The following is a 16,135-nucleotide window of genomic DNA, read 5'->3' on the forward strand; positions in this document are numbered from 1 at the left end:
TTTTAATTTAACCTTTATTTAACTATGCAAGTCAGTTAAGAACAAATTCTTATTTACAATGATGGCCTAGGAACAGTTCTTGTTCAGAAAGACAGATTTTTACTTTGTCAGCTCGGGGATTCAATCTAGCAACCTTTCAGTTACTGGCCCAACCATCTAACCACTAGGATACCTGCTGCCCAAAGTTTAACCCTGTTAATTTGCAAATCAGTTTGGTGGGTTCTGACCAATCATATCTTTCCCTACCAAAACAAGACCTAGATTAAGATGGGCAATCTTTTTGAATGAGAATGGAGAACACAAGGAAAATAAGTCTCTTCAGCCAGCTTTCATTTGCTTTTACAAAGAGCTTCTCTGAGAGCGGCTCATTGCAACGGCAGTGGAATATTCTAGATGCAGAGGGTATTGCAATCTTGATCAGGTGATGGCGCTCAAACAGTTGGTCAGGATAACAGAAATTACTTGTTGAAAACCTTAATAAATCTTGACAAAAAGTTTGCTTTAGTTTTTCATTCTTAAAAACTCCACTGAAAGTACAACAAAAAATTATAAAAGCAATACGTTTTATTCAAGTGTAATTGCCTGACTTACGTTTTTCTTCAGGCATCAGGTTGGCAATGTGGCGAGTAATGGGGAGCTAACGCAGAATGCATCATTGAAAGGCAGCCACTCTGTCTAGCTGTGTGACCAGCGAGACATCCCCCTGATATTTCTACAGAACACCGTCCCAACGCCAGAGCGGACCCTTTTCCAAACCCAAATATGGCACTGCAGGCAACCCTGAGCACTCGCCACAGAATAAAACAACACTTTGTTATGAAGCACAAAAACTGGTGAAGAGGAGCACAGTGAGGCATCTCAACATGCCTTTGTAAACACACAGACATTCCTGTGGAACTCAGCCAGCACTGTTATATAGCACTATGATTAGAATCAGGTCTTGAATTCAAAACAGCCATGTCATCAGAATGATTCATTAGCTGTTATTTTACATTTGTCATTTAGCAGACACTTACGCGCTCAGTTCTCACTCATTCTTAAACATAGCTGTGGAATTTCATGTCAGTGTCTTAAAAAGGTTGGCTGGTGTTAGTCATGGAACAGATCTGTGAGTATTTATCCTCTCTCTCCTGTAGGCAGAGACCAACAGACTAAAGGCTCAGGGTTCCATGATGTCTGCTGTGGCATGTCTCTGTTCCAAAAATCACTGTCGCCATGGTAGTGGCGATGGTAGTGCCAGTAGTAGTCACTATGAAAATCTGCCTAGTGCCTTCACATCAATTACTTTATATATTGAAAATACTAACTAAACTGGTCTGTCTTTTGTGTGTGGTTTTCTTTATCTAGGGTGTTTCAGGAAGAAATTTGGAAAGAAATATGAAAAGCATACGCATAACATTTACATTTAAGTCATTTAGCAGACGCTCTTATCCAGAGCGACTTACAAATTGGTGCATTCACCTTATGATATCCAGTGGAACAACCACTTCACAATAGTGCATCTAAATCTTTTAAGGGGGGGGGGGGGGGGTAGAAGGATTACTTTATCCTATCCTAGGTATTCCTTAAAGAGGTGGGGTTTCAGGTGTCTCCGGAAGGTGGTGATTGACTCCGCTGTCCTGGCGTCGTGAGGGAGCTTGTTCCACCATTGGGGTGCCATAACCATGGTAGCAATTAAAAGGGAACAGTTTGGAGATTATGGGGAAATTATTAGACGAAAGGTGACGACACAACAGATCACCTGACACAATCCAAACATTAGACTGTTGATTTTAAGTGCATTTTACATTTACTGTACTTTTCGCCACATTTCTTGATAACGAAATCTGAAAATACTCTGGATACATTCAGTAACATAAGAATATTCTTGTAAAATGTGGGGAAGGCGCAACATAAAACCAAAAAATGACAAGGGTTTGAGTGAGAGGTCAAACTGTTGTCTCCAAGTGGCCACACACCTCTCCAATAGGAACTGTGTACATAAGTCATTTCAATGTACTTTTATGACTCAAAAGAAGAGTCTTAAACTTGGTGTTTTTTTTAGCTCTCCTAGCTGTGCCATTGGGGAATTAGAGCAAAAACACTTGTAGTTGTTTTGTTTGGAACACAGCCCTGCATCTCCATCTTTACACAATTACTGTTGTTTACGCAATCCAAAAACAGTCCATTATAAATTGCAATCTGGTTCATGTGGGCATAATTAGAACGCTTGTTCTATTGCCAACATGACTAGCTAAATTATGAAATAAGATATTACAGTGTTAGGCTTTCACAAAGAAATTCAGAGAAACAGATCCTTTTTGTGAGCATAGAATGGAGTCATGCGTGCATTGCGTGGTCCACAGCAAATTTTCTTCAAAATGCAACAAGGATAGGCTCATTCTGTTGAGGACAACCCAATGCTATGTCATCTTGTAACTGTACATCAAACATAGTGATCATAAACGTTGACACTGTATATAGCATTGGTTTTAAATGGAAATGTTAAGTGCGCATTTGGATTCACAGGGGTTTGGCTTGCTTGTATGACGAAGCGGTATTTATTATAATCCTCATCCTTTCAAATACATAGTCCTTGTAATTTACAGCAATTCCCACAGGAAACCAAAAATGTGCCCAATGTGGGCAACTTCTTGTCTCATGCAGTGTTCAAGTTCAGAACAGCGGTCAGTCAAACCCCATACAGCGCTGTGAAGCGCAGAGTCAGAGCTCTGACATGTGTAGTATGTTACTTTGCAGCCACTGCGTTCCAATTTAGGCGCTTATTAGTGTCCAAATCTACAATTTTCAACCCGTATAACGTTACGAGGGCTACCAGGAGTGTTTATCCTTTTAGGTTAAAGGAGAGCTCTGCATTCTTTGTCTGGCAGACTCTGGAATGATGGAATGATTCTTCCCCAGGACACGAGGAAGGTAAATCTCTGAGAATCATACCTGACACTTATATAGGTTCACAGAGTATTGGCTGGTCCGCACTGACTGGAAGCAACTGTTGAGGTTTTCTGTGGAAAAACCAAAACCCTTACATAATGACATAGTTTATTTGGCTCTAGCCATCACAAGACATTATTTTGGGGTTTGCCTTTAAGATGCAGGATTATTGAATGCCACTTGATAGGTTAACGAAAAAAGTTGTGTTGCAAATCCTAATCAGTTTACACATGCCCATTCCATGTTTTTCCTCATTCTCATCAGGTTGAGCAATTGCCTGAAAATCAAACAGGAATACCAGCTCTCCAAAGATGAAGTACTCCAATACTCTGTGTGAAACTGCCTCACTGGTTTTTATTTTAAACAATTGCATTTATCAGAAGTATAATGTTAAATCTCTATTTGACAAAACACCTTTATAGAGGAACTAATTACCAAAACAATGTATGTGAACCATCACATGAAAAAAAAAAAAAAAAAAAACATTTGAGATTTGTAATGTAATAACAGTCAATGCAATTTTGCTTATTTGTATAAAAGTAGCAGAATACATTTGTAAATACAAGTTGAAACATGTACCATAGAAATCTCAAATAAGTCTTGTCAAAATTCTTACTGTGCGGTGCAAACAGAACATGCCTCTAAATCAGAGTGCAACACAGTTTCAGGGTCAAGGTTAAGACAAACTCAACAAAAAAAGAAACGTCCTCTCACTGTCAACTGCGTTTATTTTCAGCAAACTTAACGTGTGTAAATAACGAGTCCCTGAACAAAGGGGGGGGGGGGGTCAAAATCAAAAGTAACAGTCAGTATCTGGTGTGGCAACCAGCTGCATTAAGTACTACAGTGCATCTCCTTGTGGACTGCAACAGATTTGCCAGTTCTTGCTGTGTGATGTTACCCCACTCTTCCACCAAGGCACCTGCAAGTTCCCGGACATTTCTGGGGGGAATGGCCCTAGCCCTCACCCTCTGATCCAACAGGTCCCAGACATGCTCAATGGGATTGAGATCCGGGCTCTTCACTGGCCATGGCAGAACACTGACATTCCTGTGTTGTAGGAAATCACACACAGAACGAGCAGTATGGCATTGTCATGCTAGAGGGTCATGTCAAGATGAGCCTGCAGGAAGGGTACCACATGAGGGAGGAGGATGTCTTCCCTGTAACGCACAGCATTGAGATTGCCAGCAATGGCAACAAGCTCAGTCCGATGATGCTGTGACACACCGCCCCAGACCATGATGGACCCTCCACCTCCAAATCGATACCGTTCCAGAGTACAGGCCTCGGTGTAACGCTTATTCCTTCGACGATAAACGCGAATCTGACCATCACCCCTGGTGAGACAAAACCGCGACTCGTCAGTGAAGAGCACTTTTTGCCAGTCCTGTCTGGTCCAGCGACGGTGGGTTTGTGCCCATAGGCGACACTGTTGCCGGTGATGTCTGGTGAGGACCTGCCTTACAACAGGCCTACAAGCCCTTAGTCCAGCCTCTCACAGCCTATTGCGGACTGATGGAGGGATTGTGCGTTCCTGGTGTAATTCGGGCAGTTGTTGCCATCCTGTCCCTGTCCCGCAGGTGTGATGTTGGGATGTACCGATCCTGTGCAGGTTTTGTTACATGTGGTCTGCCACTGCGAGGACGATCAGCTGTCCGTCCTGTCTCCCTGTAGTGCTGTCTTAGGCGTCTCACAGTACGGACATTGCAATTTATTGCCCTGGCCACATCTGCAGTCCTCATGCCTCCTTGCAGCATGCCTAAGGCCCGTTCACGCAGATGAGCAGGGACCCTGGGCATCTTTCTTTTGGGGTTTTTCAGAGTCAGTAGAAAGCCCTCTTTAGTGCCCTAAGTTTTCATAACTGACCTTAATTGCCTACCATCTGTAAGCTGTTAGTGTCAATGACTGTTCCACAGGTGCATGTTAATTAATTGTTTATGGCTCATTGAACAAGCATGGGAAACAGTGTTTAAACCCTTTACAATGAAGATCTGCGAAGTTATTTGGATTTTTATGAATTGTCTTTGAAAGACAGGGTCCTGAAAAAGGAACGTTTCTTTTTTTGCCGAGTTTACATTACTATGTGGACTAAGCAAATGAACAGGCTACATGATCACACAGTACATTCCATAGGCAACACCAGCGATGCCTCAACAAATAGATACTGAAATGATAGTGCTATTGGAAAGTATTCAGACCCCTTGACTTTTCCACATTGTTACGTTACAACCTCATTCTAAAATGGATACATTGTTTTTTCCACCTCAATCTACACACAATACCCCTTTTGGATTCGGGGTTAAACTTAGAATATAGTTATACTCAGAAGTATAGGAACATTAGTTACAAAAGAGACATGAGGGGTGCCATTATGAAGCTTGGGAGGGGCTGAATGCAGGGAAAACAATCACGTGACAGTGCTGATAAGGGGAGAAACCGTTGAAAGCTCATATCACTTAGTTCCCTGCTTAGCAAGAATGATGCAATGTTTAGCGATAAGGAGGACACTCCACCCAAAGTGGGGTATGAATACCACCATGGGGGAAGCCATGTCGGAGTCTGAATTGCAGCTGTATCGACCCTTTGGGAAGAATTAAACTTGGATAAATTAGAACCTAATCAGACCAGAGAATCTTGTTTCTCATGGTCAGAGTACTTTAGGTGCCTTTTGGTAAACTCCAAGCGGGCTGTCATGTGCCCTTTACTGAGGAGTGGCTTCCGTCTGGCCACTCTAGCATAAAGGCCTGATTGGTGGTGTGCTGCAGAGATGTTTGTCCTTCTGGAAGGTTCTCCCATCACCACAATGGAACTTCAGAGCTCTGTCAGAGTGACCATCGGGTTCTTGGTCACCTTCCTGACCAAGGTCCTTCTCCACCGATTGCTCAGTTTGGCCGGGCGGCCAGCTCTAGAAAGAGTCTTGGAGGTTCCAAACTTCTTCCATTAAAGAATGATGGAGGCCACAGTGTTCTTGGCGACCTTCAATGCTGTAGACATTTTTTGGTACCCTTCCCCAGATCTGTGCCTCAACACAATCCTGTCTCGGAGCTCTACGGACAATTCCTTCGATCTCATGGCTTAGTTTTTGCTCTGACAAGCACCGTTAACTGTGGAACCTGATGTAGACAGGTGTGTGCCTTTCCAAATCATGTCCAATCAATTGAATTTACCACATGTGGACTCCAATCAAGTTGTAGAAACATCTCAAGGATGATCAATGGAAACAGGATGCACCTGAGCTCAATTTCGAATCTCATAGCAAAATGCATAAGTATTTAGACAAGTAAGGTACTTGTATTTTGATTAATACATTTGCAATAATGTCTAAAATATGTCACTTGGTCATTATGGGGTATTGTGTGTAGATTTAACTTTTTTTATTTAATCCATTTTAAAATAAGGATGTAACGTTAACAAAATGTGGAAAAAGGGAAGATGTCTGAATACTTTCCGAATGCACTGTAACTAGATTTCTTATGTAAAGTATAATCCCAACAAAGGTTTTAGTATTATGATTGTTCTGTAGATGTGTTGAGAAAGTAGTCCTAAGGCTTGTACATTCCATGGAAGGTGACAGGGATGATGACCTCCACCTCAGCCCGTGCGATCTCTGTCAGGTCTCTGGCATTGAGGATGAGGAGGTACCCTGGCCTCTGGTCTGCTCCAGGGTTCACCACGATGCTCAACAACACCCCTAGCAGGAGGAAAAGAGAGCAGTTTCACAACCACAAAACCAGAAGTGTGCGAGAGAGGCATACCTACATTTTTATTTCAAGTTGTATACTACCGGTATGTCAGCATTTTACATCACACTGAGGTGAATCCTACTGATGGGTTCTGACTTAACTTGAAATATTGTTAAATCATCAGGTATCCTATAGAAAGGAGAAGGACCACAGTCTGGTTTCTAAAACAGAAGTTAATGGTTATCTGTAGGAGGAACGTATATGATTGCGGTCACTGATAAGGGTGGAGAGCTGTGGATTAGTAAGGAATGGGGGCCGAGTTCAGTTACAATAAGCGAAAAGGAGCAGTTTATTACCTGCATCACTTAACTTCCTGCCTAGCTATACATACATAATATTTAGAGGAAAGGAGGAGACTTCACCCATATTGTGGGCTGGAGATAGATACACACACATATACATTTGAAGTGGGAAGTTTACATACACTTAGGTTGGAGTCATTAAAACTTGTTTTTCAACCACTCCACACATTTCTTGTTAACAAACTCTAGTTTTGGCAAGTCGGTTAGGACATCTGTGTGCATGACAAGTAATTTTTCCAACAACTGTTTCCAGACAGATTATGTCACTGTATCACAATTCCAGTGGGTCAGAAGTTTACATACACTAAGTTGACTGTGCCTTTAAATAGCTTGGAAATTTCCCGAAAATGATGTCATGGCTTTAGAAGCTTCTGATAGGCTACCGTAATTTCCGGACTATAAGCCGCAACTTTTTTCCCACGCTTTGAACCTCGCGGCTTAAACAATGACGTGGCTAATATGGATTTTTCCCGCTTTCAATTTATAAAAAAATAAATAAAAAAACACATTCTGTGAGTGCTCAGTTTTTTGGCGGCATGAAGCTTTCATTAGACCAATGAAATTGCCGAACGGGTTAAGGTCAAACAACTTTTTTGTTTACTGTTTAGATTAAATCGAGCGCTCTCAAACTTCCCATCATTCTGATTACGGTAGTCATTTTGTAACCCTCATCATGGCAAAGACACGGAGAAATGCATATGATGCAGCTTTCAAGTTGAAGGCGATTGATCTGGCTGTTGGAAAAGGAAATAGAGCTGCTGCACGGGAGCTTGGGCTTAATGAGTCGATGATAAGACGTTGGAAACAGCAGTGTGAGGAATTGACTGAGTGCAAAAAGACAACTAAAGCTTACTGCAAATTTTTTATTTTTTGTTACAAGCCGTGTTTTGTTAAAGCCTATTTATTTTAGTTACAAGCCGTGTTTCGTTAAAGCCTGTGTAAAGTTAATTTGTTTCAGTGTACCGGTAGGCACCTGCGGCTTATAGACATGTGCGGCTTATTTATGTTCAAAATAATATTATTTTTTTTAAATTCAGTGGGTGCGGCTTATATTCAGGTGCGCTTAATAGTCTGGAAATTACGGCAATTGACATAATTTGAGTCAATTGGAGGTGTACCTGTGAATGTAATTCAAGGCCTACCTTCAAACGTAGTGCCTCTTTGCTTGACATCATGGGAAAATCCAAAGAAATCAGCCAAGACCTCAGAAAAACAAATTGTACAGATGAACGTGGTACCTTCAGGTGTTTGGAAATTGCTCCCAAGGATGAACCAGACTTGTGAAGGTCTACAAACAATAGTACGCAAGTATAAACCGCATGGGACCATGCAGCCATCATACCGCTCAGGAAGGAGACGCGTTCTGTCTCCTAGAGATGAACGTACTTTGGTGCGAAAAGTGCAAATCAATCCCAGAACAACAGCAAAGGACCTTGTGAAGATGCTGGAGGAAACAGGTACAAAAGTATCTATATCCACAGTAAAATAAGTCCTACATTGACATAACCTGAAAGGCCGCTCAGCAAGGAAGAAGCCACTGCTCCAAAACCGCCATAAAATACTCAGACTACGGTTTGCAACTGCACATGGGGACAAATATTGTACTTTTTGGAGAAATGTCCTCTGGTTTGATGAAACAAAAACAGAACTGTTTGGCCATAATGACCATTGTTATGTTTGGAGGAAAGAGGGGGAGGCTTGCAAGCCGAAGAACACCATCCCAACCGTGAAGCACGGGAGTGGCAGCATCATGTTGTGGTGGTGCTTTGCTGCAGGAGGGACTGGTGCACTTCACAAAATAGATGGCATCATGAGGCAGGGAAATGATTTGGATATATTGAAGCAACATCTCAAGACAGTCAAGAAGTTGAAGCTTGGTCGCAAATGGGTCTTCCAAATGGACAATGACCCCAAGCATACTAACAAAGTTGTGGCAAAATGGCTTAAGGACAACAAAGTAAAGGTATTGGAGTGGCTATCACAAAGCCCTGACCTCAATCCTATAGAAAATGTGTGGGCAGAACTGAAAAAGCATGTGCGAGCAAGGATGCCTACAAACCTGACTCAGTTACACCAGCTCTGTCAGGAGGAATGGCCAAAATTCACCCAACTTATTGTGGGAAGCTTGTGGAAGGCTACCCGAAACGTTTGACCCAAGTTTAAATTGTTTAAGGCAATGCTACCAAATACTAATTGAGTGTATGTAAACGTCTGACCCACTGGGAATGTGATGAAAGAAATAAAAGCCGAAATAAATCTCAACTATTATTCTGACATTTCACATTCTTAAAATAAAGTGGTGATCCTAACTGACCTAAGACAGGGAATTTTTACTAGGATTAAATGTCAGGAATTGTGAAAACTGAGTTTAAATGTATTTAGCTAAGGTGTATGTAAACCTCCGACTTCAACTGTATACAGTGGGGGGGAAAAAAGTATTTGATCCCCTGCTGATTTTGTACGTTCGCCCACTTACAAAGAAATGATCAGTCTATTATTTTAATGGTAGGTTTATATGAACAGTGAGATACAGAACAAAAAATCCAGAACACATGTCAAAAATGTTATAAAATGATTTCCATTTTAATGAGGGAAATAAGTATTTGACCCCTCTCCAAAACATGACTTAGTACTTGGTGGCAAAACCCTTGTTGGCAATCACAGAGGTCAGACGTTTCTTGTAGTTGGCCACCAGGTTTGCACACATCTCAGGAGGGATTTTGTCCCACTCCTCTTTGCAGATCTTCTCCAAGTCATTAAGGTTGAGGCTGACGTTTGGCAACTCGAACCTTCAGCTCCCTCCACAGATTTTCTATGGGATTAAGGTCTGGAGACTGGCTAGGCCACTCCAGGACCTTAATGTGCTGCTTCTTGAGCTACTCCTTTGTTGCCTTGGCCGTTTGTTTTGGGTCATTGTCATGCTGGAATACCCATCCACGACCCATTTTCAATGCCCTGGCTGAGGGAAGGAGGTTCTCACCCAAGATTTGACAGTACATGGCCCCGTCAAATGATGCAGTGAAGTTGTCCTGTCCCCATAGCAGAAAAACACCCCCAAAGCATAATGTTTCCACCTCCATGTTTGACAGTGGGGATAGTGTTCTTGGGGTCATAGGCAGCATTCCTCCTCCAAACACGGCGAGTTGAGTAGATGCCAAAGAGCTCCATTTTGGTCTCATCTGACCACAACACTTTCACCAGTTGTCCTCTGAATCATTCAGATGTTTATTGGCAAACTTCAGACGGGCACGTATATGTATTCTTGAGCAGGGGGACCTTGCGGGCGCTGCAGGATTTCAGTCCTTCACGGCGTATTTCAGTCCTTCACGGCGTGTGTTACCAATTGTTTTCTTGGTGACTATGGTCTCAGCTGCCTTGAGATCATTGACAACATCCTCCCGTGTAGTTCTGGGCTGATTCCTCACCGTTCTCATGATCATTGCAACTCCACGAGGTGAGATCTTGCATGGAGCCCCAGGCCGAGGGATATTGACAGTTCTTTTGTGTTTCTTCCATTTGCGAATAATCGCACCAAATGTTGTCACCTTCTCACTAAGCTGCTTGGCGATGGTCTTGTAGCCCATTCCAGCCTTGTGTAGGTCTACAATCTTGTCCCTGACATCCTTGGAGAGCTCTTTGGTCTTGGCCATGGTGGAGAGTTTGGAATCTGATTGATTGCTTCTGTGAACAGGTGTCTTTTTTACCGGTAACAAGCTGCGGTTAGGAGCACTCCCTTTAAGAGTGTGCTCCTAATCTCAGCTCATTACCTGTATAAAAGACACCTGGGAGCCAGAAATCTTTCTGATTGAGAGGGGGTCAAATACTTATTTCCCTCATTAAAATGCAAATCAATTTATAACATTTTTGACATGCGTTTTTCTGGATATTTTTGTTGTTATTCTGTCTCTCACTGTTCAAATAAACCTACCATTAAAATTATAGACTGATCCTTTCTTTATCAGTGGGCTAACATACAAAATCAGCAGGGGATCAAATACTTTTTTCCCCCACTGTATATACACACACACACACACACTTGTGCTGGTGGGAACATGTCTGTTTGTTCAGCTGTCTGACACATTGGGTGAATAAACTTGGTTTGAGCTTTTATAGTTGTCTGGCAGTTTTTATCCTGTTATTTAAAACCTAACACTCCTTAGGTATGGTAATTCATGCCACTTGATCCAATTGAAATGTTAGACAACAGATTGTGATATTATAGAATCGCCTAAAACCCTTCTGTTTACCATCATCTTCCTCCACAGAGTCTGGGGTCTGCACAAAGATGGGTTCTGAGGGGTAAGAGTCTGGCTCCTGCCACACCCACGTCTCCTTGGTCTTCACGTTCAGTTTGCAAATCTGGAGCAGGACACAATCAAACTCACTCCCTGAATGACTATCAGCAGGTTAGTTTAATCATAAACCTAATCAAGAGTTGGACAATGTACTACTAGTTCTCATCTGTGTGCTATACTTACCCTGTCAGGGATGAAGTGGTTCAGACCCAGTCCATAGGCATAGCTGTAGTTCTTCCCAGAGAACTTACTGTAGTTGATCTGAGGAAACTCAAATGCTGCAATGATAAAGGATTTTCAGTGACTGATTCTACAGAATAAGGAAAATCTTACGACTGATAAGATTTTGATGCCACTCTTAGTTAGTGGCATCAGATGGTATAAGAATAGGGGAACCATCAAAGCTGAATGAAACACGCTGTTTGGGTTACCTTGTCGTGGTCCAGAGAACAGAACCTCAGGCTCCAGCCAGATGGTTCCATCACTGCGCATCACTGCAGTGGCTGTGGTGTACGGAAGGGATATCAGATTCTTCCCCTGTTTCTCCTGCAAGTACAAAAGGGAAAGACTTCACTGATATAGTCCTCTATTCTGAGAGGATAACATCAAAGCAGTGGTTACTACTTACTTCAGAAATTACAAGAATAAGGGCACAAAGCTTACTCTGTGGACGTCTATGGGCAGAACGTATCGCCGGACCTCCGGTTGAGGTGCCCTCATAGCAGCTTTCTTCACTTCCTCCCAGTTCTCCCGCAGGTTGGCCAGATATAGGTAGTTGTAGACAAACTCATGACTGAAACCAAACAAGAGAAAGGGGCACTAGATAAGTGTCTGGTACATATGTTATTCTCAAGTCATTACAACAACTGGTCAATACCTACCCTTTCCAAGTGCACAGGTCAACAACGACGAAGCCATCGTCCTCATAGCTGTTGATGTGATGGAAGAGATTGAAGGCAGAGGTCCTGAATTTATGCTCTATGTATTTAGCTGGGTCCTTCATAGCCAGATGGAACCATGTCTATATAAGAAAAATACTATTATCTGGTGATGAAGACATTTGTAATAGTGAGATTAATATAGTGCCAATATATCAATAATCAAAGTGAAATGCTAACAGGCTTTGTATACAGTTAGAGAATAGTGGTCTACAAGTTTCTTTACTTACACCCATGGTTTCGTTTGACTCAAAGCAATCCATGTAATTTGTGCCCCAGATGCTCCAAGCAGTCAAGAATTTTAGAAGGTTGATCTTTATTGGAGTCTCAACAAAGACAAAGTAGTTTTCTGTCATTCCAAAGCTGATGAACGACACAGAAAAAGCATTGAAATAAATGTAATAAGCACGAATGTTCCAATATAGAATGTGAACTCAATCAACGATGTCACTAACCTATGAACGTATGAGGGCTTGAATCTCTCACTGCTGGGTAGCTGCACAAGAACCTTGGACTTTGCAATGGGATCTGACTTGTCTGAAAACAAGCATCAGAAAAAGACAGACAAAACCCAATGCACTTAATTTAGGGACATCTCACTTCAAGAAAATAGTCTCAATGCTGTCTGCAGAACTAACCTTTCTGTGTGGGAGGAATTTTTACAATGTTGTAGGCCAATGACATGTTCTTCCCAAAACAGTTCCCAAGGTTGTACACCGTTCCATCACTTTCAATGTGTGGATGAGCCGTCACCCCATTGACCGAGAGGTAATCACACAGGTCCACCTGGAGAAACAGTTTGTGAGACTTCTCCTTTGTGACGTACGACAGTTCTTATGTTCAATCTATCTGATGTTAGCCAGGGTGAGCAGCACATACCTTTTTCAGAGTCTCCAGTGTGTCTGGGTCCACTTTGGTGATGTAGTTGGTTTCTGTGCAGGCATAGAAATCCTCACCAACAGGGTACACATTCACTAAGCAATTATCTGTCACCTCAATTCCTTTGAAGTAGGTGAAAAACCTACAAAGACAGAAGAAAAGGATTCATGAAATGAGGAAAGCATGGATAATTGATGTAATGCCTAATAACTGAATTGTGAGGACATTGTTTTACTTTATCATAAAATTAGAGCAAATCAGACCTTGAGAATATATTTTTGCAGGGGTCTGGGTAGGCTGCTGTTCCAAACTCAGTGATGACCACTCTTTTCTCTGTCATGGCTCGCACATAGGCATCTGTTTTGACAAATCTACAGAGGAACATAAGGGTTAACTTAGTCTAAGCCCTGTCATTTTTGGCCTTACTGCCTTATTAGCCCATACAAAAGCATTGAATAACAGATTTACTACATGGAACAACAGTCCCCCCAAAAAATCCAAAGAAAGTTAGTTCTGAAGTGTGTCTTTTATCAGCGATATAAGATAGGACATTTTCTTTTTTACATTTAGTGCCTTATTTTTGGTACTAAACAGTCTCCATATATACACTGTACTTCCATTCATTTTTTCCCCACAACTGGTACCGGGGGACCTTCAGACTTGTGAGCATCCTAGAGCAAAACATGTAAACTGTTCGGACGCTCCAGACAGAAGTTGGCAGATCAGCTGTACCCATTTCAGACAAGTCCCAAGACGCTGGTGGGGGTCATAAAGCAAAACGGAGAACACCATCGTTTTCTTGAGAGTCCCATTTGCAGACACTACAGACGATTTTGTAAGATAACTGATTTTCGGGATGTCTCATGGTCTGACAAACCCCGCTCTAGCTCTGTCACCTTTCACCGCAGATGCGGAAGTGCGACTTTGGCAGATGCGGTGGATTGAGACGCATCCAATGCAAAAAAAATATATAGCTCTAGCGAAAACTGACTTATGGGTATTTTTTATTATGCCAATTATATTTGCGCGGGTGCGCGAACATCGACTGAAGTTGAAATAATACTGTGAAAATGACAATTCCCTGTTAGTGTAAGAGTAGGTGGGGGGGAAGAAGGGGGAAAAAAAGAAAAAAAAACTTGGAATTTCAGCCTGTTTTGTAGGGATGGAGTTTATTGACCAATAACAAAGACTTAAACCTCTGCCAATAACAGTTCGTTTTCAGGATACATACTGTCTCTCCTCCATTAGGCTCATTCAATTAGGTCCCTCACGCAGACCACTCCCAGACAGTCCTAGCAAGATTCTTGCATGAGAAATTACTTTTTCAATTTAAACAGTCAAAAATAATAAAAAAACTCACAGTAAGGTACTTAATTGTTAACTAGAAATGATTTGATAGAGATAAAAAAAATGTAAAAGCTGCATTGGACCTTTATAAACAATTAATATGAAGCTTGGAACATACAGATTGGGAACTGTTTTAGCTTTCAGAAGCCTTTGAGAGCAGAAGGTCTCTGTGCTTTAGTCACTGTTTTAATTAGAAACAGCCCAAGCTGAGGTTGCCCAAAACATTCCAGTCAAATTTACTGGCAGAGGGGAACATTTCACAAAACTCCACAACTACTACCAGTGTGTTACTGTAAAATTATTGCAAGCCCTCCTCATAATATAGATTTCACCACCTTCAGTGTGTAAACGTGTTATGCATCGTCACTGAAGTCAACACGCAGGGGCTTACTTCCGATAGTAGGTCACATGGCCATTCTTTAGGTCAAACTTGTGCATGAGGGCCTGGCCATCAAAAAGGTGGTAGAAAGGTTCAGCCCCCACCTCGAACAGGCCGGGTCCCAGACGCAATAGACCGCCACTCAGCCATTCTGGAATCACACCTGAACACAGCATGAAATTATCCATGTTAACCTGTCATGCTCAATCTTCACACAGCCATGATAAAACACCAAACCTTCTTGCTTGTAAACCAAAGGGGAGTGGAGTCTTAAGACCTGTTCCTCACCTACCTACAACGATAGCAGGAATAGGTTCATTCAATTCTTCACACGTCTCAAATATTTTCATGTACCCACCAGCCGGATGCTGAATTCTGAAAATGAAACAAAAGTTAAAATAACATCCATTCACAAAAGCATAGGCTGCTGATCTGACTTTTCTGGCCCAACCTAAAAATCGAAATGAGGTACCTCATTCTGCCCTAAATGTGAAGTTTTACTTCATCAAAACCAACAACTACAATCTCAGACCAGAAAAAGAAATGTTCAACTGCTTGACAATAGCATGCAGTAAAACAGTAATGAGAAGGTACAAATGTTTATTTTTTTAAAGAACTTAGCACAACACAGTTACTCAACAATTTACATACTCCTGTCAGTTATGCAACACGGAAAATCTGCAAAAGTTTGCTTACTCACCAACTTACTATATTCTTGTATAGGAAAGTTATGTGAAGTGAAGGAAAATGTACAAAAAAAAAAAAAAGAGTTACTCACCGACTAACCATTTTCCTTTAGAGAATAAACACAGCTTGCGTGCAGGAAGCCCAGTCAGAAATGTGGAGTGAGCAGCAGCCTTTATAGACAGTTCCATTCCCATGCAGAGCGCCGGGAGTCTGAGAACCTACCCCCAAACCAGAGGTCTCTGAAACAAAAGTTCCTTTGTGTCCAGACCATTCAGTTTCCAGTGAAGTTTAGCCCACTGCCACCACACAATTCTACCCCTTCAAGGAATTTCTCAGCCTAATTAAGACCAGAACCACATTTGCTAACCTGAGAGCCCCAAAAGGTTACAAAAGGGGCTAAACAACAAACACTTAACTGAAGTGAACAGGAAAGTAATGCAGTTCATTATGCAATATCTTTGGTTTCAAATATTTGTTCTACACATTTTGTCAGAGGAAGATGTTCCTACACTAGTTAACCAATTTGATGGATTCCAGATGAAAACAAGTTTATATTTAATCAATATTCTCTGTAGGCACCCACACGGAGGGTGTTTGTTATGGATGAGTATGATTAACGCCGTCTTCCTTT

At 41.8% G+C, this 16,135-nt stretch overlaps 1 protein-coding gene across 2 annotated transcripts; it reads right to left on the reverse strand.

Annotated features, from left to right (window-relative positions):
• Positions 1 to 5,982: 5,982 nt before the first annotated feature.
• LOC106584339 (retinal Mueller cells isomerohydrolase) lies at positions 5,983 to 15,721 on the reverse strand. 2 transcript variants are annotated; one of them, XM_014169523.2, is made up of 14 exons: positions 15,596 to 15,721; positions 15,110 to 15,192; positions 14,830 to 14,980; positions 13,355 to 13,462; positions 13,092 to 13,233; positions 12,851 to 12,998; positions 12,668 to 12,749; positions 12,443 to 12,575; positions 12,156 to 12,295; positions 11,938 to 12,067; positions 11,706 to 11,820; positions 11,458 to 11,552; positions 11,227 to 11,338; positions 5,983 to 6,625 (listed from the first exon to the last, which is right to left on the reverse strand). In XM_014169523.2, exons 1-14 carry the CDS (start codon positions 15,604 to 15,606, stop codon positions 6,477 to 6,479), a joined length of 1,599 nt encoding a protein of 532 aa, XP_014024998.2. In that variant the 5' UTR covers positions 15,607 to 15,721; the 3' UTR covers positions 5,983 to 6,476. The 2 variants fall into 2 exon arrangements, with proteins under 2 accessions (XP_014024998.2, XP_014024999.2); XM_014169524.2 differs by having other exon boundaries at positions 15,604 to 15,695.
• Between the last annotated feature and the right edge of the window lie 414 nt (positions 15,722 to 16,135).

This window comes from Salmo salar, chromosome ssa23 (assembly GCF_905237065.1).
Source record: "Salmo salar chromosome ssa23, Ssal_v3.1, whole genome shotgun sequence".
In the NCBI taxonomy this organism is placed as follows: domain Eukaryota; kingdom Metazoa; phylum Chordata; class Actinopteri; order Salmoniformes; family Salmonidae; genus Salmo; species Salmo salar.